A 20520-nucleotide genomic window follows, 5' to 3' on the forward strand; every position below is an offset into this window, starting at 1 on the left:
AACATTCATTTTAGGGATAATTGCTTGGTTAGCACATTTTTCTCCAACACTTTGTTAGCTTTCATTTCATGTTAAATTCTGCCATTTAATGTATTCACATCTCTCAGTTGCATTAATAAGTTTGTTTCCAGGTTCAAATCAAGGCTACTCCACATAGCTCCCTGTTGACCTCAAGAAAGTGGCAATTCTAACTGTGGAATGAGGGCAATTTCAGTCCAGAAATCATTCTTCTGATATCAAGTAGCTGAAACTGCCCAATGACTTTTTTTTTTCACTTTTTTCTCTGAAACAGTAACTTTTAGGTTAATTCCATTCTTTTTTTCTATAGTATTTGTATGCATATGTATAGAAGTTGCACAAATGCTGAATTAACAACGGTGAGTGAACTTCTGTATTCAAGCACTTCGAGAAGAACTTTCCATCTGGGGTCCCCAGTTCAAGAAGGCCAAGGAATTACAGGAGAGAGTCCACTGGAAAGCCACTAAGATGATTAAGGGACTGGAACATCTCTGTCTTACGAGGGAGAAGTTGAGAGAACTGGGGCTGTTTAGTTTGGAGAAGAGGAGACTGAGGAGGGATCTCATTAATGCTTATCAATATCTAAAGGATGAGTGTCAGGAAGATGAAGCCAGACTCTTCTCAGTGGTGCCTCATGATAGGACAATGGGCAGTGGACGCAAACTGGAACAGGAGATTCCATGTAAGCGTAAAGAGAAAATTTTTCACTTTGAGGGTGGCAGAGCACTAGAACAGACTGCCCAGAGAAGTTGTGGAGCCCCCATTTCTGGAGGCATTCAAAACCCACCTGGGCTTGTTTCTGTGGGATTTACTCAAGGTGGTCCTGCTCTACTAGGGGAGTTGGACTAGATGATCTTCACAGGCCCCTTTCAAACCCTAGTATTTTGTGATTCTGTGATCTGCAGCTAGACTAAAATGTAAACCAAGCCAGGCAAGACAAAGTTCATATACTGAGGAAATGGGTCTGATTCATAGTCCATGCAATCACAGCCCAAGGAGACCTCTACTAGCCTGACGAGAGTTGATTTCCCCTTTAACTGAGCACAGAGCAAGGACCAAAATATCAAAGATGAGTCAGAGTTGAGGTGTGGTGGCAGTCCAGTATTGGGAGTTGTGCTTTATTGTATCTGAGGTTTGAAGGAGGCACATCTGATTTCAGGACTGTCACCACTTAATTTATACATGTGCATACACACTTAAGGTCTATTTTAAAGCGTAACCTTCATGTCACCTATGTGCCACTTAACTTTATTTGCATGTCAACAGGAGCTGAGAAATCTAGCCATGTTTTTAAACTTGGTGCTTGTTAGATATTATTCCCTTAACTGACATTTCTTTATGCTGTGTTTTATGTCATGTCTCTTAATGGTCTAGTAGCAATATAAGCAGTGCTACATAGTGCACTTAAGCTGTGTGCCTGTGTTGTATTGCTCACACACCACCTTATTAGTCTTCAGCAAGTGTTCCACTTCAGTTTTTGGCAAGCTGCTTGGAACACCATTTCCTTCTTTTCATGCTGGTGGAGTCCAATTGTTCTTTGCTTATACTACTGTAGCTTTTCCCAGAATTTAGCCTGGAGTTTTTATACACTGGGGAGTTTCCAGCATGTTTAGATTATAAAATTATTTCCTAGTGTGACTGTGACAAATCATGCTTTCAGATAATACTGTCAAAGTAGGTTTTGGTGCTGGTTTTTGATTTGCAGTACTTTGCTACAAATAAACGATATGTACAATCAGTTTGTCTCTTGAACCTGATATTTTTCAAATCCTCCCAAATAGGCAGGATAGTCCTAAAACTTTCTCTTTGTCCTGTTTCTTACAAGGTTTGTGTAGATCAGTTGGTGTAAGCAACTTTCTTATCAGTCATCTTGAGCAACTAAAGGAAGACTGTGAGATTACTCCACATGTTAATCAGGTGAGTGGATAAGTATATTTAAAGTATCTGGGTTTGGGGTTTTGCTTTGGTTATTTTGGTTTATAATCTCCCTATGCCTTGAAAGACTCCGCCCAAACTAGCCTTAGTTGTACAATTTCTTCTCGGTTGTTCCTATATATATACTGGAAACTAGTCAGGAAAGTGACCTGAAGGGGAGGTGAAGGGAAGAGTCCTTCCTCTTTCCCTTTTCCCAGTTTCTCCCAGGCTGCATGTTTGTGGCTGGTTTTAAGACACAAACAAATGATCCACGTGTTTGATAATAAAACAGTTTAGAAATAAAATTCAAGGAGCATTGAAAGTTTAGCATCTCTACAATGAACAACATTTTGGAGAGCCTGTGTTAAAATACTATGTATAACTCTTCAAAGCAACACTGGAATCCTCAGGTAATTACATACTCATGGCAAGAGTACTGTTTCACTTACTGCTCCCTTGAATTTCAAGTTCGTATTTCAAGGCCACATTAAATTCAATGAACTTCTTATTTAGAAAGGTGCTGTGAGAGCCCTGGAAAAAACCTTTTGCTGCACTAGGAATATAAAAAATGGCTACTTAAATACTGGCAGACTTCCAGGCCATTCAGAACTATTCTCTTGTTGCAGTTTTCTGCCCACAGCTTGTGCTTGAAAGGTCATACTCCCATTCCTACCGCCTCCTGCCAGTGGAAGTGTGCTTATGTTAACATAGAACTGGGAACTGGAATGGATGAAGTGCAGGCTCGTGCTTTTCCCCTTTGCACAGGTGATGAGGACTTCTGGCAGCTGTTCATGATTTAATGCTACAAACAGCCACAAAAGGTTGCTCAAAATGTGGCTGTCAGCACCTAACATCTCTGACTTTGGCTGTCCACTAGACCAAAGGTTGCTAAAGGACAGTTATAAGTAATGTTAAATTAATGTGAAACCGTATAAATTGATTATTCCCAAAAAGCCATTGAAATATGTATTAAGGTGGGCAAGTTGATGACTGTTTAAGCATCAGAGAGTTTGCTAAGGTTCAATTATGTCTCCTTTTCAGAAAGATGCATCTTCAAAGTCTCACAGGAATTTGGTATAGGTTGTTACTGTCTGTTAAACAAGAACAGCCTACTCTAAGTCACTGTAAGAGGAAAAAATAATTCTGGATTTGTTTTGAGATTTCCTCTTAGCCACAATGCCAAAATATTACCAGTCTTACTGTGTCAGTAGTGTGCATGGAGAAGAGTTGTTTCTTGATGCTGTTTGATGGCATCTCCTTGTTTGTGGTTGGAAGAGTGAAGGCAGAATCAAGACAGAAATGATACTGAGAGGTGGGAGAGTGCCCCTGCTTTTTTCAGGTAGTTATTTCTTTAAGGTGTTGCAGGCATTGTTCCAAATGAAAACAAAACCAAAACACCACCAAAAAAATCCATTCCATTGCAAACTGCTCCCCTTTGAACAGTTTTCTTAAAGCATTAATTTACACTTCTTAGCGTGACAGGAATCTTAAAAACCATAGCTCAGGTTGTCCTCAAAAGAGTATTTATTGTGTTTCTTGCTTAGTGTTGGAATGTCACTGAGTCTGATGGTGAGATTATTTAAACATTATCAAGCTATTAATGAATTCCTAAATTTAAATTGGGAATGGAAGTGTTATATCTTCTGCTGTCCAGAGTTTATAACACAAAAGATCTTCACTGTATTTCCCCTTGAAATAGCATACACTCCAAAGAGCTTATTTCTAAAGACAAAACAACCTGCAAATACTGTATACAATATTTAAGGAACAAGTGAAGGCAAATCACTTCCTTTTTAGCTGTGTTGTATCTGCATAAAGAATTCAAGGTGTTCTTACAATTCCAATAGTTCTTGTGATGTTAAAATGGAAAGTTATTTTTTTTCCTATGGAGGAAGTAGGAAGGAATAAGAGAGGAGGTTCTTTGTTATACTTTTATAGTCTTCGCAAACCAGATCGTAAGCAGTGCTTCTGTTTTACAAACCAGCCTGCAATATTATCATAGCTTTAAAAAATGCAGGAAAAGCCCATCTTTTCAGGAATATAGCATTGTTATGGTATTCAGTAGTAAGCAAGCACCTTTTAAAATTGCATCCTACTGTTAAAAATGCTGTTGAACACTATGTAAAATGAAACCTAAAACCTCGAAGTCACAGGTTTGTATTTCAGAATTTCTAACTGACTTGGCAGCAATAAGTTTGGATTTATACTGAAGTCTCTTTGAAGGCTCTTAAACTCTCTTGAGAGGAAAAAAAATTTGCATTTTCTAAGAATTTAATTAAGGTAAGTTTCATTTCATAAAGCAGTACACTTATCCCAAATATCTGCTGTTCTGCTCCCAAATCCACATGGATTTCTTCTACTTTTATAAAAGTGGAAATTGCTGTGCAATGACCTCAAAGATATTGAGTAGTGTTGTTAAAATTGCATCAGTATTGACCTCTATTATGTAAATTTGTACAAGGTAGAAATGTATTTTAATATTTCGAAGCATTAGGAAACATCTTTGTATGTAATGTCACCTGAATTGTTCCTCTCTAGAGCTAGGCTTGTATGCCAATATTGTAAAAAGAAGTAATTGTAAGGCTGTGCATTCCCACTGAGATTCTGCCTGCAGTTCAGAGGCAGGGAAACTTCACCTGGTGAAAAGAACTCACAGCAGGGTGGAAAGAGTGAGACTTTTGTATACCATCATTCAAGGTATGATTTTCTAAGTCTGTGTGTCAGGATCAACTTGGCTCAACTTTTCCCTGTTGCACCATGACTGCTGTAAAAAGCAGTGCTTACATAGAATTCCCCTGTGGCTGACAAAGTAGCAGCTGTGTAATGTGAACTCCAAACTGTTTTATTCATCAAATGCTGGGTTTTATGCACAAATAACTCAGGGTAGAGTGCCAGAAAATATCAAGATCTTACTCTACCACCTTGTGACGGACAGCCCATGCTTGAGAAAGGTTTGACTAAAATAAAAAGGGTGGGGCAAGCCAGGAAGCAGGAATTATTATTTTGAGGGGAAACACATGTTGGCTACTCACCCTATGCCTCTTCTAGCTCAAGATGCCACTTGCGTTGAGGTGCTGCTAGAAACTTCCAGAAAGTTTTCACAAGAAAATAAATTCAGAAGTCCTTGTTTTATGCATTTGATTATTTTAGAGGTATGCTTAGGAAGGGAAGTATTGCTGCTACCAACACACAACTGCATGGGCCGAAAGACTGCCTGAAATTTGCAAGTCTCTTGATTCCATGGAAGACACAAAGTATAATCTTCCCAGGTGGGAAGTAGTTGTTACTCTGTGTTCTGCTTGTGAAGCAGGCAGATGACATCTTAACATGCTGTTCTTACTTTAAATATTTCTGGTGTAACCTGGAACTGTGCTGGCTAGAAATCTTATTAGACCAGCAGCTAAATTCTACTTGCAATCAGATTAGTAGTAAATGCCACATAGGGGTACTGCAGACTTTTCAGCGTTTGATTCTAAATGCATCATTCTTTTACTTATTTACTATTGCTAGGCTATGTTAGTTGTTACATCTAGTGTAGAGAACATCTACTAAAATTGCTTATTACTATTGTAATAGAGACATACACCCTGCTTGCTCTTTTTTTCCCCCTCACAGTTTTGCAGAACAACAGTGAGAGTATTTTCTAGTCAGCTCTGGTACAAACAAGTGACTAGTATGACCTAAGCAGTGGTCTTACACATATAAACATGAAATACAAAAGCTACGCAAAGGTCAAGAAACATCAAAGGTTGAAGACATGGATGTCTGCTGCTCGAACCTTGTTCCCAAGTCCACCTAGTAATTCAGATCATAACAGCTTTAGACTGACTTAGCCCAGCCTTTGAGGGGTACAGTTTCTTCTTAGCACATATTGGATGGCTGCCAGCCTATTGTTCCCAGCTATTGTTGTCTGAGAAGACAACGTGTACTAAAGATGAGAAACAGGAAATGTTCATTTGTCCTCTTTGTGGCAGAAGACATTTTCCAGATTCCATGTGTTGAGGTAATCGTTCAGAAGAGTATTTTTCTTCCAAATGCGCAAGAGTTATGTTGCTGGAACAATGGTGATGGCCAGTCACAAAAACACATCATGTGGCTACGTAGTTCTTAAAACTAAGCACTGCCCATTTTCATCTGAAGGCAGAGGATGGTAGGCTGCTTACAATGCATAAACTGAAGTACTTACTTAAGTAACATATTAAGGAATGTTTCAAAGCTTCTCTTTTGGCCTTTGCTACATGCCCAAGTATGTGGTTCTTCCGAGATCTTTACTTTCCAATAACTTCTGTTTCCTTTTGCTTCCAACAGCTACGTCTGTTACTTTTCCGCTTTTAACTGGTTCTTGGCAGTTTGTGATCTTCCTTCCTACAAAGAGTCTCCTTCACACTTCACTCCACAGCATGATTGCTTCCCTGTATAATCTCTTGGTCACAGCCCACACAGAATAAAGGATTTTTATGTGCAATCCATGCCAACAGGCTTTGCTTCCAAGGTCCAGCCCTCATCCTAGACAAATCATTTTGTTGTGTCTCTTGCAAACTCAGTCCCTGCCCAGCCCCCTCCCCTTGCCTGTGCAACTCAGAGATCATTAGTAAAGAAACAGGAAAGAAAACAGATTTTGGGGAAGATAAGGTAGTCTTAGATCCCCAATAAAAATTACCTGATGCTGGACTATATTTGCCACTATCTTTGTGGTAATTTCTCAAACACAGAAGAGGAGTGCACTTACAGTTGCAGGTAGGGCAGATAAGTGCACCATACACCTTACTTCTGGGAGAAGTATAAAATACATAGTAAACTATGGTGCCAATTAATGGTAAAATGCTTGTGGATTAATACCCTTCACATGTCTTACGAAACTGATAGCTTGCATCTGTCTCTCCCCGAAGCAGTGCTTTCACTCAGGTATTTTTAAAATGAAAAAGTATTTTCATTTATCCTCGATGCTTTCTGCTACATGTACTCTCAAAGATTTTACTAAAAGTTTGTTTCTTTTTATCTAAGGTTGAATACCACCCTTTCCAAAGACCTCAGGAGCTTGTCAATTATTGTAGGAGAAGGGAGATTGTTTTTGAAGGCTACTGTCCTTTAGCCAAAGGGCAAGCCCTCACTCACCCTAGTATCATTGAGCTGGCAAGGAAATACGGCAGGACTCCCGCACAGATTTGCATCCGGTGGAGCATACAGGTAATGCAGGGTGGTAATAAAAAAATACCTTCTCTCTCACAAGTACTTTGGATTTTGTGCACTAGACAAGAATTTACACAGAGTATTTTTGCCTTCAGTATGTTGATACTCATGAACTATACTGTACTGGAAATCTGGAAGGTAGTACACCTAGCTTGGCTGTATCTCAAATATGCAAGCAATGTGATCATAAAGAATAAAAAGAACCATCAGTAAAAGTGATGTTTTCAAACCAAATGCTACAAGCAGTGTGGGGCATCATTCCATTTCTGTCACTCAACACAAAGTACTAAACAATGTAATAGTCTATTAAATTGACATAAACCATGTCATCTATGTTGGAATTGAATGCAGTGTATTAACTGCAATTAAAAATAGCATGGAGAAATGTCAGTGTCCTTTGAAAAATGAAATTAAAACATCAGAAGCAATGTCTTGGAGTATTTTGAAGAGAGAGAATTTTCTCTGAAATGGCTTAAACTTTAATGGTGGGAAGCATTGTTTTTTCAGAATGGGATTGTCACTATTCCAAAGTCCACAAACACAGAAAGGATACAGGAAAACTGCAAGGTAAGATTTGCTTATGCATTCAAGCCTGACTAGCATCCAAATTACTGGGTTTGATATGTTGATACTTTGATTTGCCTTTTTTCCTATGCTAGTTTTGTGTTGGGGCAACTGAATTAAAGTTGGCAAATTATAGTAACAAAATTACTAGAACGTGGTAGAAAAACCATAGTTCACACATGTCAGAAATCAACTGGAGAGTTAACCACTGTATATAAAAAAAGGTATCATCAGAAAGGTCTTTCCTTACTAGTGGTCTTATTTATTACTCAGCTGACTGAACCATATTTCAGTCTGATCGTAGTTTGATCCTTTTTGTGATAGACATGTCTGCTACTTAAGTCACTGTATGTGTGGAAGTACATCAACATAGCTATAATGAGGATTTCTCCTTTTTACATAGCTCCTACTTTTTATTCTGACATGCACGCTGCCTTCTGTGGTACAAGTACAGCTCTTTTTTTTTACTGTATTGTGAACCAGAGCAGAGAGCAAAACCAGATTTTAAATCCTTCCGTTTTCCTTTTATTTTCTTTTCCTCAATTGTATTTTAAATCCAGATTAATTCTGGGTTTTGCAGTTTATTTTATGGCCCAACAATTAGTTTCACACAACTGACGGAATGCATTGCAACAGAACTTAAAACACTTAGGATGGATAGGAGGAGGGTAGAAGTAGCACAGCCCTCAGTGTATAATATTATAATGTAATATAATATATAGTTTCTGGTTCTGTGATTGGTCTTTGGTTTAGGCTTGAAAAGCTTGAGCACTGAGGTTTGACTGTAAGGGTCATTGCAGCAGACACTGACTTCTGGATAATGTAGGATGGGAGGAACTCGTTTGGCAGTAGTTCAGGCTCTGCAGGATCTTTATTATTGAGTATGGAGGAGCTCTGATGAAAACAACAGACCAAGTTAAAGCAACTTCATTTCTGAAGTGAAACTGAGTAAGACACCTTCTAAGCAAATGCTGACACCATCCTTCATGTTGCAGGTCTTGCCATAGGAGAAGTTAGTGCCTGTAAGAACCTATGCATGAAGACAGGAGGTTGTGTTGAAGTTGACACTGAGGCACTGTAGCATTGTATCTCTTTGTGTATTAGCTGATCCATGAGTGTTTTGTCTAAGTATACCTAGAAAAGATAGATCTAGCTTTTGGTCTGCTAGTTTTGTGACCATCCTGGTAACTTCCAGTAATTCTCTTTGGCTAAAGTTCTAAGAACTATAATGCTTTAACATTGGGATACAAGTGAAATGCTGAGTTCAAGTTTCCAGAGGGATTGCAGTTGGGATATTCATATACTTCTTGCAGTGACTGTAAGAAGTGCTATCAGAAACAGTTTTGATACTACCATTGCCTTGGACCTTTGCCTATGGCCAGGGCCCTACAAACCATTTTAACGAATACAAATGAGTAGCAGAAGCAGCAAAGGAGCCAGTGAAGTCTGTCACCTTAATGGAATATTTGTCTATGATAAAATGTAAGAATTTCCAGAAGGAAAAAATACAGAAAAAAAAAAAAAAATCTACCTTATATTTAAATGAATCTTGGTTAGTTTAAATAACAGCAATGCTCTTTATTATGTTTATGTTGTTAACCATATATGCATCCCTATAGGTGTTTGATTTTACCTTAGCAGAAGATGATGTTGAAATTCTGAATGGAATGCATGATGGAAGACATGTTTCCTGGGACCCAAGCCTTGTTGTGTGAATGCAGGTTTGAGCTTTTTCCTTTGCCAGTGATCAGTCACACCATGCTCTTTGTTTACATTTTTATATATATAGACTTTTAAAACTTAGAATTCATGGAATTGGAATTGCATGCACGTTCTTCCCCAAGCTGAAATCCTTCTGTCCAGATTTCTGTAAGACAGGCTTTCTCTTGAGAGAAAACTTTTTGCCTTTCTACAATGAGTATGTTGAAGATACAGCAATGCATCCAGTGTAATCCACCCATCATCTTGCCAACAGGAGCAGGGAACACACCTGAAAATGGAAAGCACTCATTCTTCCATGTTATGTAGGCCTTTTATGGTAGGACTGATTAGGGCACTTCTTTCTAGGTAAGATAAACCACTATTTAAAAATAAGATACAATTTATCAATGTCAGCTACCCAAGTACAAACCATGAATGGAAGAGAACTCCCATGAAACAAATAGAGAAAGGAAACTAACTCAAAGCTAGTGGAAAGGGTAAGGTCATTTTCTATGCAGTTACTTAGCTTCCTGTCTGAGTGGCTCCCCCTTTCCTTTTTCTTACCTATTTCTGAATTTCATTTTTTTTATAGTACTGCAGATGAAGGCACTTAAGAGCATTTAATTTCCAAAATAATTTGTTAGCTTCAAACTGCATACTTTAGGATTTATTATCTTTTTTAAATCAGGCTGCAGAAGTACTTCTACAGCACCTGACCCCCAACATAACTTTCAAGACATTATTTTTCTGACTGGCATGTGTAAGAAACTGCAATACTAGTATGTTCACAAATCACCAAAGCCAAGTGGACTGCATAATAGTCATCCTTCTTCTTGTGCTGTGGGTAACACCAGCTGATTTTTCTCTTTTAAATGGCTGTGCTGAACTGTTCTGACAGGAAAGCTGGTGCTAGCCCCATGGTTTTGAAAATGGGGTCATAGATGGAGTAACTCTTGTTGGCAGTAACTGAATCCAAGTAGTTAACTCTTTCCATGATCCCATACCCCTTCCAAAGCTTTGGAGCTTGTCTCTGACTATAGTGTATTGGGAGAAGATACCACATAACCCAATGTTTTGGCAATTTTTTCTGCTGCTGTGCTGGGACTCCATAGTTAACTTTTTGGCACTTTTCACTGCCCCCATTAAATGACCTGCACTTTTGAAAGAAAGTGTTGATTATTTGCAGTACCCTGTAGTGAGGTTATGTTATATTTAGGATATAATTGATGCAGCTTTACTTTTTGTCTTTTTGAGTAGCTGCTTATCCATCTGTAGCATGACCTAGGATTAATGACAACTGCCAGGACATTACAGAATAGTAGTGGCTTCTAAAGCATAAGTACCATCTCTGAATCTTGCAACTACCCATGGTGGGGGAGGGGAAGTACAGAAGCACAAAACCTGAAATGAATATAAATCAATGACACTGATACTACTTCCCAGTGTTATGACACATAGCACTTCTAAGTCATTCTAGACATGCTCAGCATTAAGGTATCTGCTTCTCCCAGGAGCTTTGCGCAGATCTATTGTACCAATCTCAATTACTGTGCCCAAGAGGAAAATTTAATAGTGGCATTGCTGGCCAGGGTCCCTGGAGAACTGTTCTGTAGCTGAACTACTAATAGGAAATTTCAAGAGTATGTTAGCAGCATTATCATCCTATTGTTTCCTTGTTTTTCCTCTCTAATATTACAAGTTCTATCTGTAATCAGGAGGTAATTGCAGATTTCCATCTAAGACTTTTATTTCTTCAGAATAGCATCTTTGGGTCAGTTATTATGCCCCATTAATGTCTTCAGCTTACCCTAGAAGAAAACAAACAGTAGAATTTTAATTGACAGAACCCTATCACTGGAATAAAAAAAATCAACCTTCACAAAGTTTTCTGATACTGCAATATGCAGTTTCATTACTATAGAACTCCTGCTACATTTTACTACATATGGAAGGAAAAGAAACAACAGAAATAAACCACCCCAAGATAAACCCATAATTACATCTATTGAAGCGTGTTACAGTTTGGGGTGCATGTCATCTTCTCAACTACTTCAGTTCTTTCCACTTAGACTTAAACTTTTCAGATTAGTGATCTTAAAGTACAAATAAATACAGCAAACACTTTACAATAGCCTTTTAAAACAAAAAGGACCATTTAGTTATTTTCAATATCAAGAACTTGAAATAAAACCAGACCTCCAAACTACAGAGTGCTAGTACTAACCAAATGTGTACTGTAGTCTTTGCCATCTTGTCATGACTTTTTTTTTTTCCCCTCCAAACCAGGCTCTTTTTTAATCTGAAAGAAGAATGTATGGAATTTTTGAACACTACAAGTATCAACCAAAAATTAATTCATCTACCTTATCCTTTGGAAAGAATAATTTTAAACCACAATGCTCCGTAGTGCAAAGGTGATCCAACTGAAACATGACTTCATTTTAAACTGAATGCTAAATCTACCTTGTTCTCTTGGGTACTCAGTGCCTGAAAAATACAGCTTATAAAATGGTATCAATGGCTTGTGTTTACCCTTAACAAGTTAATAAACTCATTTAATTCACTCTTTGTTGCTGTTCTTACAGATACAGAACTGCTTTCTTTCAGCATTTTCTCTGTTTTCTGGAAACTTGGCCATGTTCTTGTGGCATGGGTTGAGCTATCTCATGATATTAGTTTCTTCTGCTTGCATGTACTTGGAGTGTTGTTTTAACCCATTTGAACAAGCAAGTTGGGGCTGTTTGTCTTTCCTTACAGATTTTGACAAGTACTAGTTACTTAAAGGCACAGACTAGGGCATGCTAGAGTGTCTGTAAACCTTGACAAGTTATTCAAAATACAGACTGTTCTGGGATTACTGTACAAATCTGCATCTGACTTTAGACATTTATGTCTCTTCTAGCAATGAGAGTTCTGGGGAATGCTGCAGAGCACTTTTGATACTTTCTTGGTGAGAAGACCTATTCCATTGGTACTGCTTCAAGGATCCCCTCTCTTTACGTAGCTTTCCTTTGCAGCCTAAGTTGTGTCAGGATGAATAAAAGTATTTTGTGCTAATATAGATAAAGATTTTTGAAGGTACTGATGAGTAATTGTTGGAGAAAAGTCCTTTGCTTATCTGCCTTGCAGAGTTTCTGTATCTTTTCAGTTTGGATAATGTTCAAACGCTCCTGGTCAGCAGTGCTAGCACTAAGAGGCTGCGGTCTGCTGGTGGTGTTAGAGGCCACTGATCCATTAGTATGCAGACTTTGGGAATACTCCAACTTACAATTTACTTTGAGATTAAAGCATTGTTCTGCAAGAAAACTGCCCAGTGACTAGCCAGGTTTCTGGGTACCACCACCACACTAAGTTCTCATAGGAAGTTCCACAACAACTTTGATTGTCATAGGCAGTAAATTTCTCTTTTTTTGGTGCCAGATCCTAAACCATGAGTCTGCTCACCCCAAGAGCATACACATGTTTGGGATCCCTGTGAACAACAGTGTCTGCCTCTATGCTTGCAGATGAGTTGCAGGAACTTTTTTGTTACCAGGTCATGTGTCTCCTGTGTTAATATCAGTTTGGTGTTCTGATGCGTGCAGCCCTTCTGCTGGTGTTCATCTGAGGCCTGCCTTACAGTTGTTTCTGAAATGATAGATGAGAAACATTGTGCTGTCCTTTCTCCTTATTCTTACCAGGCAGTTCCAGAGCCAGGTTCTTAAAGGAGCTCTATATAGCTTGGATTTCTGCATTGAAGTAAAGCTTCTGTAATGCTGGACCTAGTGACTGGGAAGTTACTGAGGAAAGAGTTCCTGTTCTGTCACTGGGGATGGAGTATAACCCTGGTGTAAATCACCTCACTAAACACTTACTAACATACTTTTGAGTTGGCTGGACCAACCTGAATTTACCTCTGAGTTTCAGCCTGTGTAACCTACTTAACCACATTAACCTATTACCGCTGAGGTTTTAGCCTTCAGTGTAAATCCAGCTGGTCTGGCTTCATTTGCCTAAGAATGAAACTGTATTTCAGTTTTCTCTCAGCCAAGACGTCAATAGATATATAAATGTACGTGATCATCTAACTTTTGTGATGCTTTTTGTGATACCAATACCCAAGTGTTTGGTGTGGAACTGAAATTGCCCAGCTATTTTACACAGCCTCTCACAAATAATTTGCTGGATGTCGCATCTCTAAGTTGGAGCCCTCTCAGCTGGTTAGGCCAATGACCTAAACATGAAAGCATCAGGCTGTTGAAACCTTGAGTCATTCTGTCCTGTAATTAAAGCATGTCCCTTTAATATGCTTCTCTTACTTACAATTACATGAGAATTATTTCCTAGAGGAAAATGCTTACTGAATACACTTCAGTATTTGCTACAAATTAGCTAAATAAAGGGGAAAGCTTGAGATATCTAGGGTCTGTCAGGCAGTTGCAGGGGATGCATATGTCAGCCTCAAGCATGATTTATCTCATGTGCCTTTTCTGACAGTTGTAGTTTAACGGCTGTATTTTCCTCCAGGCTCTCAGGAGGCTAAACATCTTTTCAAGTTTCTAGCTTTGTGGTAGAAGAGTAACGTGTGCTTGCCAGTGTAATTTATCTGAGTCATTCTGGGAGAGGCGTGGAGCAATCGAAGCGTGACTATTAGTATAAATAAGAGAGACTTTTCAGAGGAAAGCTGCTTCCCCGTAACAACTGGTGTGATGCTGTGAACTAAAAGGCCTAATATATTGAGCTTTAGATACTCCCTTGTATTTTGAAGTGGAGCGAAAGAACAGCAAGGAAGGAAGAGGGGAATTTCTGTAAGTAGAACTGTAGATTAACCTTCTCACCTACACTGAGGGTTTTTTTCTTTTGAAAGTTTGAAGAGAGAAACAATTATAAAACCTAAACTCGCTCTCTGTCACAGCACTGTTTTTTAAACAGTCAGCACTTTGTTTTCAAAAATTAATTTTAAACTTTTCTTCATCTTTGCAAACATGTTGGTATCTTACTGCATCCTCTGACCATCCAAAGACTTACTTGCATGCGGGAAGCACTACCACATGGTCATGTGTGACAGTGGCATGAATTGAGTCCTCTCCTGGCCCCGGGTCAGTGCTGACTTTTGCCTTTGCAGTGGGCTGCTAGTCGGCAGCCAGCAGCACCCAGGGCCTGGTGCATGTGCTGTGGGAGGCAAGCTGCTTGGTGAGTTGTCCATCACTGCACAGGACTCTATGGGCCACAAGTACAGGTGACTCCTCATGGCTGCTACTGCAGCCAGCAGGCCTGCCCAGTTAAAAACAGCTCTGCACGGCCCCAGCTTATTCAGTGAGAAAAGGGCAGAGCCTCTTCCAGCTATGTTCTTTAACGTTACTTATGTCTCCCGTGAGCAAGGCCCGAGGTGGCACATAGGATACTTCCCGAGCTTTGTCCCTTCTGTGCCTGTTCAAAGTGGGATGAAAGACAGGTACGATTAGAGCCGGCACTTCATTCCCCGTACTAGCTGCCGTCTTACCGCTGGGCCAGTGAGTGAGGCGCGGCGGTGGCTAGCACAGGAGGGGTTGGAGCCCGGCCGGGGCAGCCCCCTCCCCGCGCCCCCAGGCCTCTGGGGGATCTATAAAAGTCCCGGCGCAGCAGCGCCCGCGGCTGCTCCCTTCCCGGCGGGCACGGCCCCGGTGCGCCGGGCGGAGTGGGGCGGGGCGGCGCGGCGAGGCGAGGATGCCTCGGCTGCCGACGGGGCGGTTGCGAGAGCCCGTGTGGGACTGGGCATGCGGGTCCTTACTACGAGCCGCCCCGCCGCCGCAGGCAGGGAGGAGTTAGAGGGGAAATCGTCGGGAACGGGGTGGAGAGCAGCAGCGACAGAAACATTAAAACCACCGACCCCCCGGCCCGGGCGCTGGAGTTACTCTGCGAGAACGCGAAAGATGCGCAGGGCCGATGTGGGCTCCGCGCTACGCTTGAGCGAGGTAAGGCTCGTGGAGCCGCGGCCGCGCACCGCACCGCGGGCACCGCACCGTGGGGCCGCCTCTGCGGAGCCTGGGGCCACCGCGAAGTACCGGCGCCGCGGCTCGCCTTTCGGCGCTTCCCTCGGAACTCCCGAAACAAAAGAGGCGAGGGAGTTGTCTGGGGCCCGCCGTGCCCGGCTTGGCGGCGCGGAATGGAGCCGGGGAGCGGCACGGGACAGGAGCCGTGCGCGCTACAGACCGGTACGGGACAGGACCGGTGCGATCTGGAGCCCGGCAGCGGTGCGGGACAAGAGCGGTGCGGGCTGGAGTGGGGAGCTGTGCCTGCTGGCATCGTACCTCCTGCGTTGCCCAGCTGAAGCTGTAACTTTGCCGGCTCTTTTCTTGCGGGATTTCATGCCCTTAATTCTTTTGCAAAGTTCATTAGACGATGTTTACGTGTAAAGGGAGTTTTCTCTATCTCTGTTTTCCTTAACGATCTAAAAAGCTTGCATTGCTTAATATTCAAATGCAAGGTGGGCGATTTTTGCCATTCTTTGTTTCAGACCCGCGGGATAGGCTTTTTATGTATTTCATTGATTTTTCCATATTTTGTTGATTTTCTAAAATTTGTACTCGTTTTTACATGGCATACTTTTGTAAAGCATGTTCTTCTGTTTAGTGAGGACACCCTGTTCGTGTTTATAGCTTTGAGATCATCTCTTGTTTATAGATAGATAGATCGATCTGTGAATTCATCACTCGTCAAGGCATAACTGCCCCTTCCAAGGCATAGTCAGGCTTTATTAATGAAGGAAAAGACAGGGCTCCTGTCAAGTAATTTCTTGTGCAGACTTTCCACACATTTGCAGTTAAATCAACCTCTTTCCCTTTCTAAATCTCTGCTGTTTTATTAAAAGGTGTGTTTCCCACTGAAGGTACACTAGAACTTACTTCTGGGAAGCTTTAACATCGTTCACATTGGAAGAAGTTCCATTAACAGTCCTTGCCGACTCCAATTTAGTTGTTCAGCTCTGCATAACAGACTTTGATTAGCTTCATCTACTGAATGCACCTAACAATCTTTTACATGTATTTTAGCAGCTGAATTAAACGGATTCCTATGTGAAGACATTTGTGGCTGTGACACGCAACTAAACTAGTGGATTGTTTTAAAACATTTTTCACTGTTTGCCTTGCATATTTTAATTCTGGGTTTTGTGCCTCTTTTTCTCAGGGCTGCGACTTCTGAGACTGCAGCAGTGCCGGGCAGGCTGCGGGGGCAAGTGGCTGCTGACCACCACCGGGTTTGTGCTCAGTGTCACCGTCCGGTGGCCACTGGGGAAAACAGCACCCAGTCGGGCACCATGAGCTCCAGCACCACCACCCCGCTGAAGGTCGTCAGCAGCCTTGCCAACACGGATGTCAACTATGTCATCAAAGAGCATTATAATTACACGGGGAAGCTAAATGAGAATGCAGACAGTGGAATAAAAGTGACATCAGTGGTTTTTATCATCATTTGCTGCTTTATAATATTAGAGAACATTTTTGTCTTGCTCACCATCTGGAAAACTAAGAAGTTTCACAGACCCATGTACTATTTCATTGGGAACTTGGCTCTTTCTGACTTGCTGGCTGGTGTGGCTTACACTGCCAACCTCCTGCTATCTGGACACAAAACCTATAGCCTCACCCCCTCCCAGTGGTTTGTAAGAGAAGGCAGCATGTTTGTTGCCTTGTCAGCTTCTGTGTTCAGCTTGTTGGCCATTGCCATTGAGAGATACATCACCATGCTGAAGATGAAACTCCACAATGGCAGCAACAGCTTCCGCTCCTTCTTGTTGATCAGTGCTTGCTGGGTTATCTCTGCAATACTTGGGGGACTCCCGATCATGGGCTGGAACTGCATCAGCCTCTTATCCAACTGTTCCACTGTGTTGCCTCTCTACCACAAGCACTATATTCTCTTTTGCACCACAGTTTTCACCGGTCTGTTGCTATCTATTGTCGTCCTCTACTGCAGGATCTACTCCATGGTGAGGACTAGGAGCCGCAGGCTGACATTTAGGAAAAACATTACCAAAGCTACTAGGAGCTCAGAAAAGTCCTTAGCTTTGCTCAAGACAGTGATCATAGTCCTGAGTGCCTTCATCGCCTGCTGGGCTCCCTTGTTCATTCTGCTTTTACTGGATGTGGGGTGTAAAGTGAAGACCTGTCCAATCCTCTATAAAGCAGAGTATTTCTTAGTACTGGCCGTGCTCAATTCTGCCACGAACCCTATCATCTACACCCTGACAAACAAAGAGATGCGCAGGGCTTTCATCAAGATTCTGTGCTGCTGCAAATGTCCCCCAGCAGACTCGGGGACCAAATTCAAGAGGCCAATCATCGGAGGGATGGAGTTCAGCAGGAGTAAGTCTGACAACTCCTCCCACCCACAGAAGGAAGAAGGCGACCGTCCTGAAACCATCATGTCTTCAGGCAATGTTACCTCATCTTCTTAGGAGTAACCTGGGGGGAGGGTATTTCAGAGTCCTCCTCTGACACTGGGGAGCTGAGACGCCTTCTGCTCATGACAGCAGTGTTGGGCTAAGCGAGTGAGTAGCCTTAGTTCTCATGGGGCACACGGTGCACTTGCAAGGCTGGAGTTCAAGAAATGGGACAGACTGTTCTGGCTTGTTTTGTCTTTGCACTGAGGCAGCTCAGGATTGTCAGGCGCATTCATATCCTGAAATCTCCTTAGTAACTCTGAAAGACTGATGCCTTGGTGAAATGATGCCTGGTGTGTGTGAGAGAAAGAGAGAGGGGGAGGAGGGAGAATGAATCTTTTTTCTTTTTTCTTTTTTTTTTTTTCCCATGTGAGAAGAATGTGAAGTTATTTCTCCTTTACTTGCAGTGCACCACTGACACAAAGATCCTTCTGTAGTGAATTTAGTGGTTGCTCTGGTATAGTTGGTCTGAACTGTCAGTTTAGCACATAACAAGGAAAGAGATAACACAAATACAACTTAGACAATGTACAACCATAATTTGGCATCACTTTTCAGAGTTTTTAGTTAAGGTGTTATGTGCAGAGTCCAAAGCTGTTGGGGTTTTATTAAGCAAAGTCATAGCTATGCATTTTTGCTGTTGGTCCATATTACATCGGAAGCCATTTCCACTGACTGTGTCAGATTTCACGGAGTAGCTCAAAGCAGCATTTGGCCCCATACATTGATCACCTTGTTATTCTATAGCATTAAACAAACTCACTATGACAAATGTAAGGTAGAATTAAAGGTAATTTCTCTTTAAGATGTCTGAAAATAAATCTAATAGTATAAGATACTATTGACAACAGCAGAATTTTTGCCTAAGTAAAGAAGACTTAAAAGCCACAGGGGCAGCTCAGTGTCAGTTTCACAGCCTTTCCAAGGGTAGAGATGGGTGGAAAAAGTCTGAAGAGAGTATCCTGAGTTTCAGGAAAATAAAAGGAAAGTTGAAGTGAAATTACTATAGCTAAATGCACTTCCATTACAAAATGCAATACATCTTGGCACATTTTATTAATAATTTCAGCAAAGGTTTTATTGGTTCCAGGAAGAAGTACCTGTTGTTAAATTGAATGTATTTGTTTTACAGCATCATTTTTACTCCTCTGTTTTTCTAACCTGTGCTAATGGGGTTGAATGTGTATAATGTAAATAAGTTAATAAGATGTGGGAGACTTCATGCGCCTAGAGTATTACTGTAACAGAAGTGGTCTATCTGGGATAGCTGAGAGCAACTGACTGATTTACAGTTATTGGCAAGTCCTAGAAGTGGTATTTTGTAAAGAAAATGTATTGCCTTTGTAGTAAAATTTCCAGTGCAATTAAACTCTTGGGGGTTTTTTTCTGGTTTAAAAAAAAAAAATAGTATTTAAAACATTTCTGACTTTTATTGTTCAATTTGCACATAGCTTTATTGACTTCTAAACATTAATAAACTGATTTTTTTAAATATTTTGTCATCAGATCACTAGTCATTTTGTACTGTTATGGGGGTTGCTTCTTGACAGAAGACAGTGGAAGAATTTCTTGATTTCAGTACATGCTGGGATTAGGCCAATTCTGTGGGAACATAAGATGCATTATGCTACTTACAGGATCATGATGTCACACATAAAAGGCACACTAGAATATCATTTTTCATCAGCATGCTCCATTGATGAATTGCCATTGGAATCTCTACAGCAGCGATGCATCTCCAGCAGCTCATGAAGTACAAACAAAAGAAAAACCATGCCTGACACTTTTACAAAGGCTGCCTAGAGTAGAAGTGAAAAAATTCACATCTGTCACTAGTATAATTCCTAAATGGAACTCTTAGCTTACTGCACACATCAAGGAAGTTTATGAAGTGGCAGGGTAGTTGAATAGGTGCTGCACTACTTCCACAGGCTTGACTTCCACTTCCTCTCTTGCGGCCATTCCCTCTCAGTATTACTTTTAAGTTCCACAGAACTCGCACAGGATGCAGTTGGAGTCTGGAGATAAACCTCACCTTCTCATACTCTATGTCAGCACTGTGCAAGGTCTACTGTGGGAAACGAAAGCCTGCTCACCGAGGAAGGCTCTGGGTCACAACCTCACTTCCTGAAGGAAATTCCAAAAATGCCCTGAAGACAAAAGAGTGGAAGCAGGCTGGAATCTCTCTCCATCTGTCTGCCAGTACGGAAGGAATGATTTCATGTGTGCTCACTTCCTAGGCTTTTAATTGGTGACCTGAGCAGGGCTGGAAAAAATGTCAAATCTGTATTTGCGCACAAGATAAAGTCTCTCTTGGCTCAGGCCTTTATTTGGGCAGGGCTGGTTTACACCAAGTGCTGACAGTCAGGAGGGAAAGCACTGCTTTGTCCCAGGGAAGAAGTCACTTCTATGCAAAGCACCGAAAGTAGATAAACCATAAAAAACCCACAAGTTACTAGTGAGTAACTGAAAAGTAAGAGGGATGAGGCAATGCATAGAGACATCTGAATTTGTAGAGGTGGGTTTTACCCAAAAGACAAGGGCACTTCTGCTCTTGAAGCCTTACAATCATTAAGGCTGTTTGTCCCACACTGGTCTGATATCCTCTGACAGGATGAGCTGTGTGACAGCATGAGCTGTGTCACAGCAAGGCTGTCACTGTGCCCTCCTGGCTACCACTGGCCTTTCTGTATTCATAGTTGATAGCCCACAGGTGGGTCATTTCCCTTTGC

General features: G+C 41.2%; 2 protein-coding genes across 2 annotated transcripts in view; both read left to right on the forward strand.

Annotated features, from left to right (window-relative positions):
* LOC104304618 (uncharacterized oxidoreductase ZK1290.5) overlaps positions 1–12003 on the forward strand; it is a 30648-nt gene extending 18645 nt beyond the window's left edge. Inside the window, exons 4-8 of the mRNA XM_054164959.1 lie at positions 1844–1935; positions 6937–7119; positions 7630–7689; positions 9306–9407; positions 11973–12003. Coding sequence (XP_054020934.1) covers positions 1844–1935; positions 6937–7119; positions 7630–7689; positions 9306–9401 — 431 coding nt within the window. The 3' untranslated portion in view covers positions 9402–9407; positions 11973–12003. The remainder of the gene's footprint in view (positions 1–1843; positions 1936–6936; positions 7120–7629; positions 7690–9305; positions 9408–11972) is intronic.
* A 3038-nt stretch (positions 12004–15041) lies between these two features.
* Positions 15042–18354, forward strand: S1PR1 (sphingosine-1-phosphate receptor 1). The gene is made up of 2 exons (XM_054165616.1): positions 15042–15320; positions 16534–18354. The coding sequence occupies exon 2, from the start codon at positions 16664–16666 to the stop codon at positions 17801–17803; it is 1140 nt and encodes a 379-aa protein (XP_054021591.1). The 5' UTR covers positions 15042–15320; positions 16534–16663; the 3' UTR covers positions 17804–18354.
* The last annotated feature ends 2166 nt before the right edge of the window (positions 18355–20520 follow it).

Source organism: Dryobates pubescens, chromosome 11 (assembly GCF_014839835.1).
Source record: "Dryobates pubescens isolate bDryPub1 chromosome 11, bDryPub1.pri, whole genome shotgun sequence".
Lineage (NCBI taxonomy): Eukaryota > Metazoa > Chordata > Aves > Piciformes > Picidae > Dryobates > Dryobates pubescens.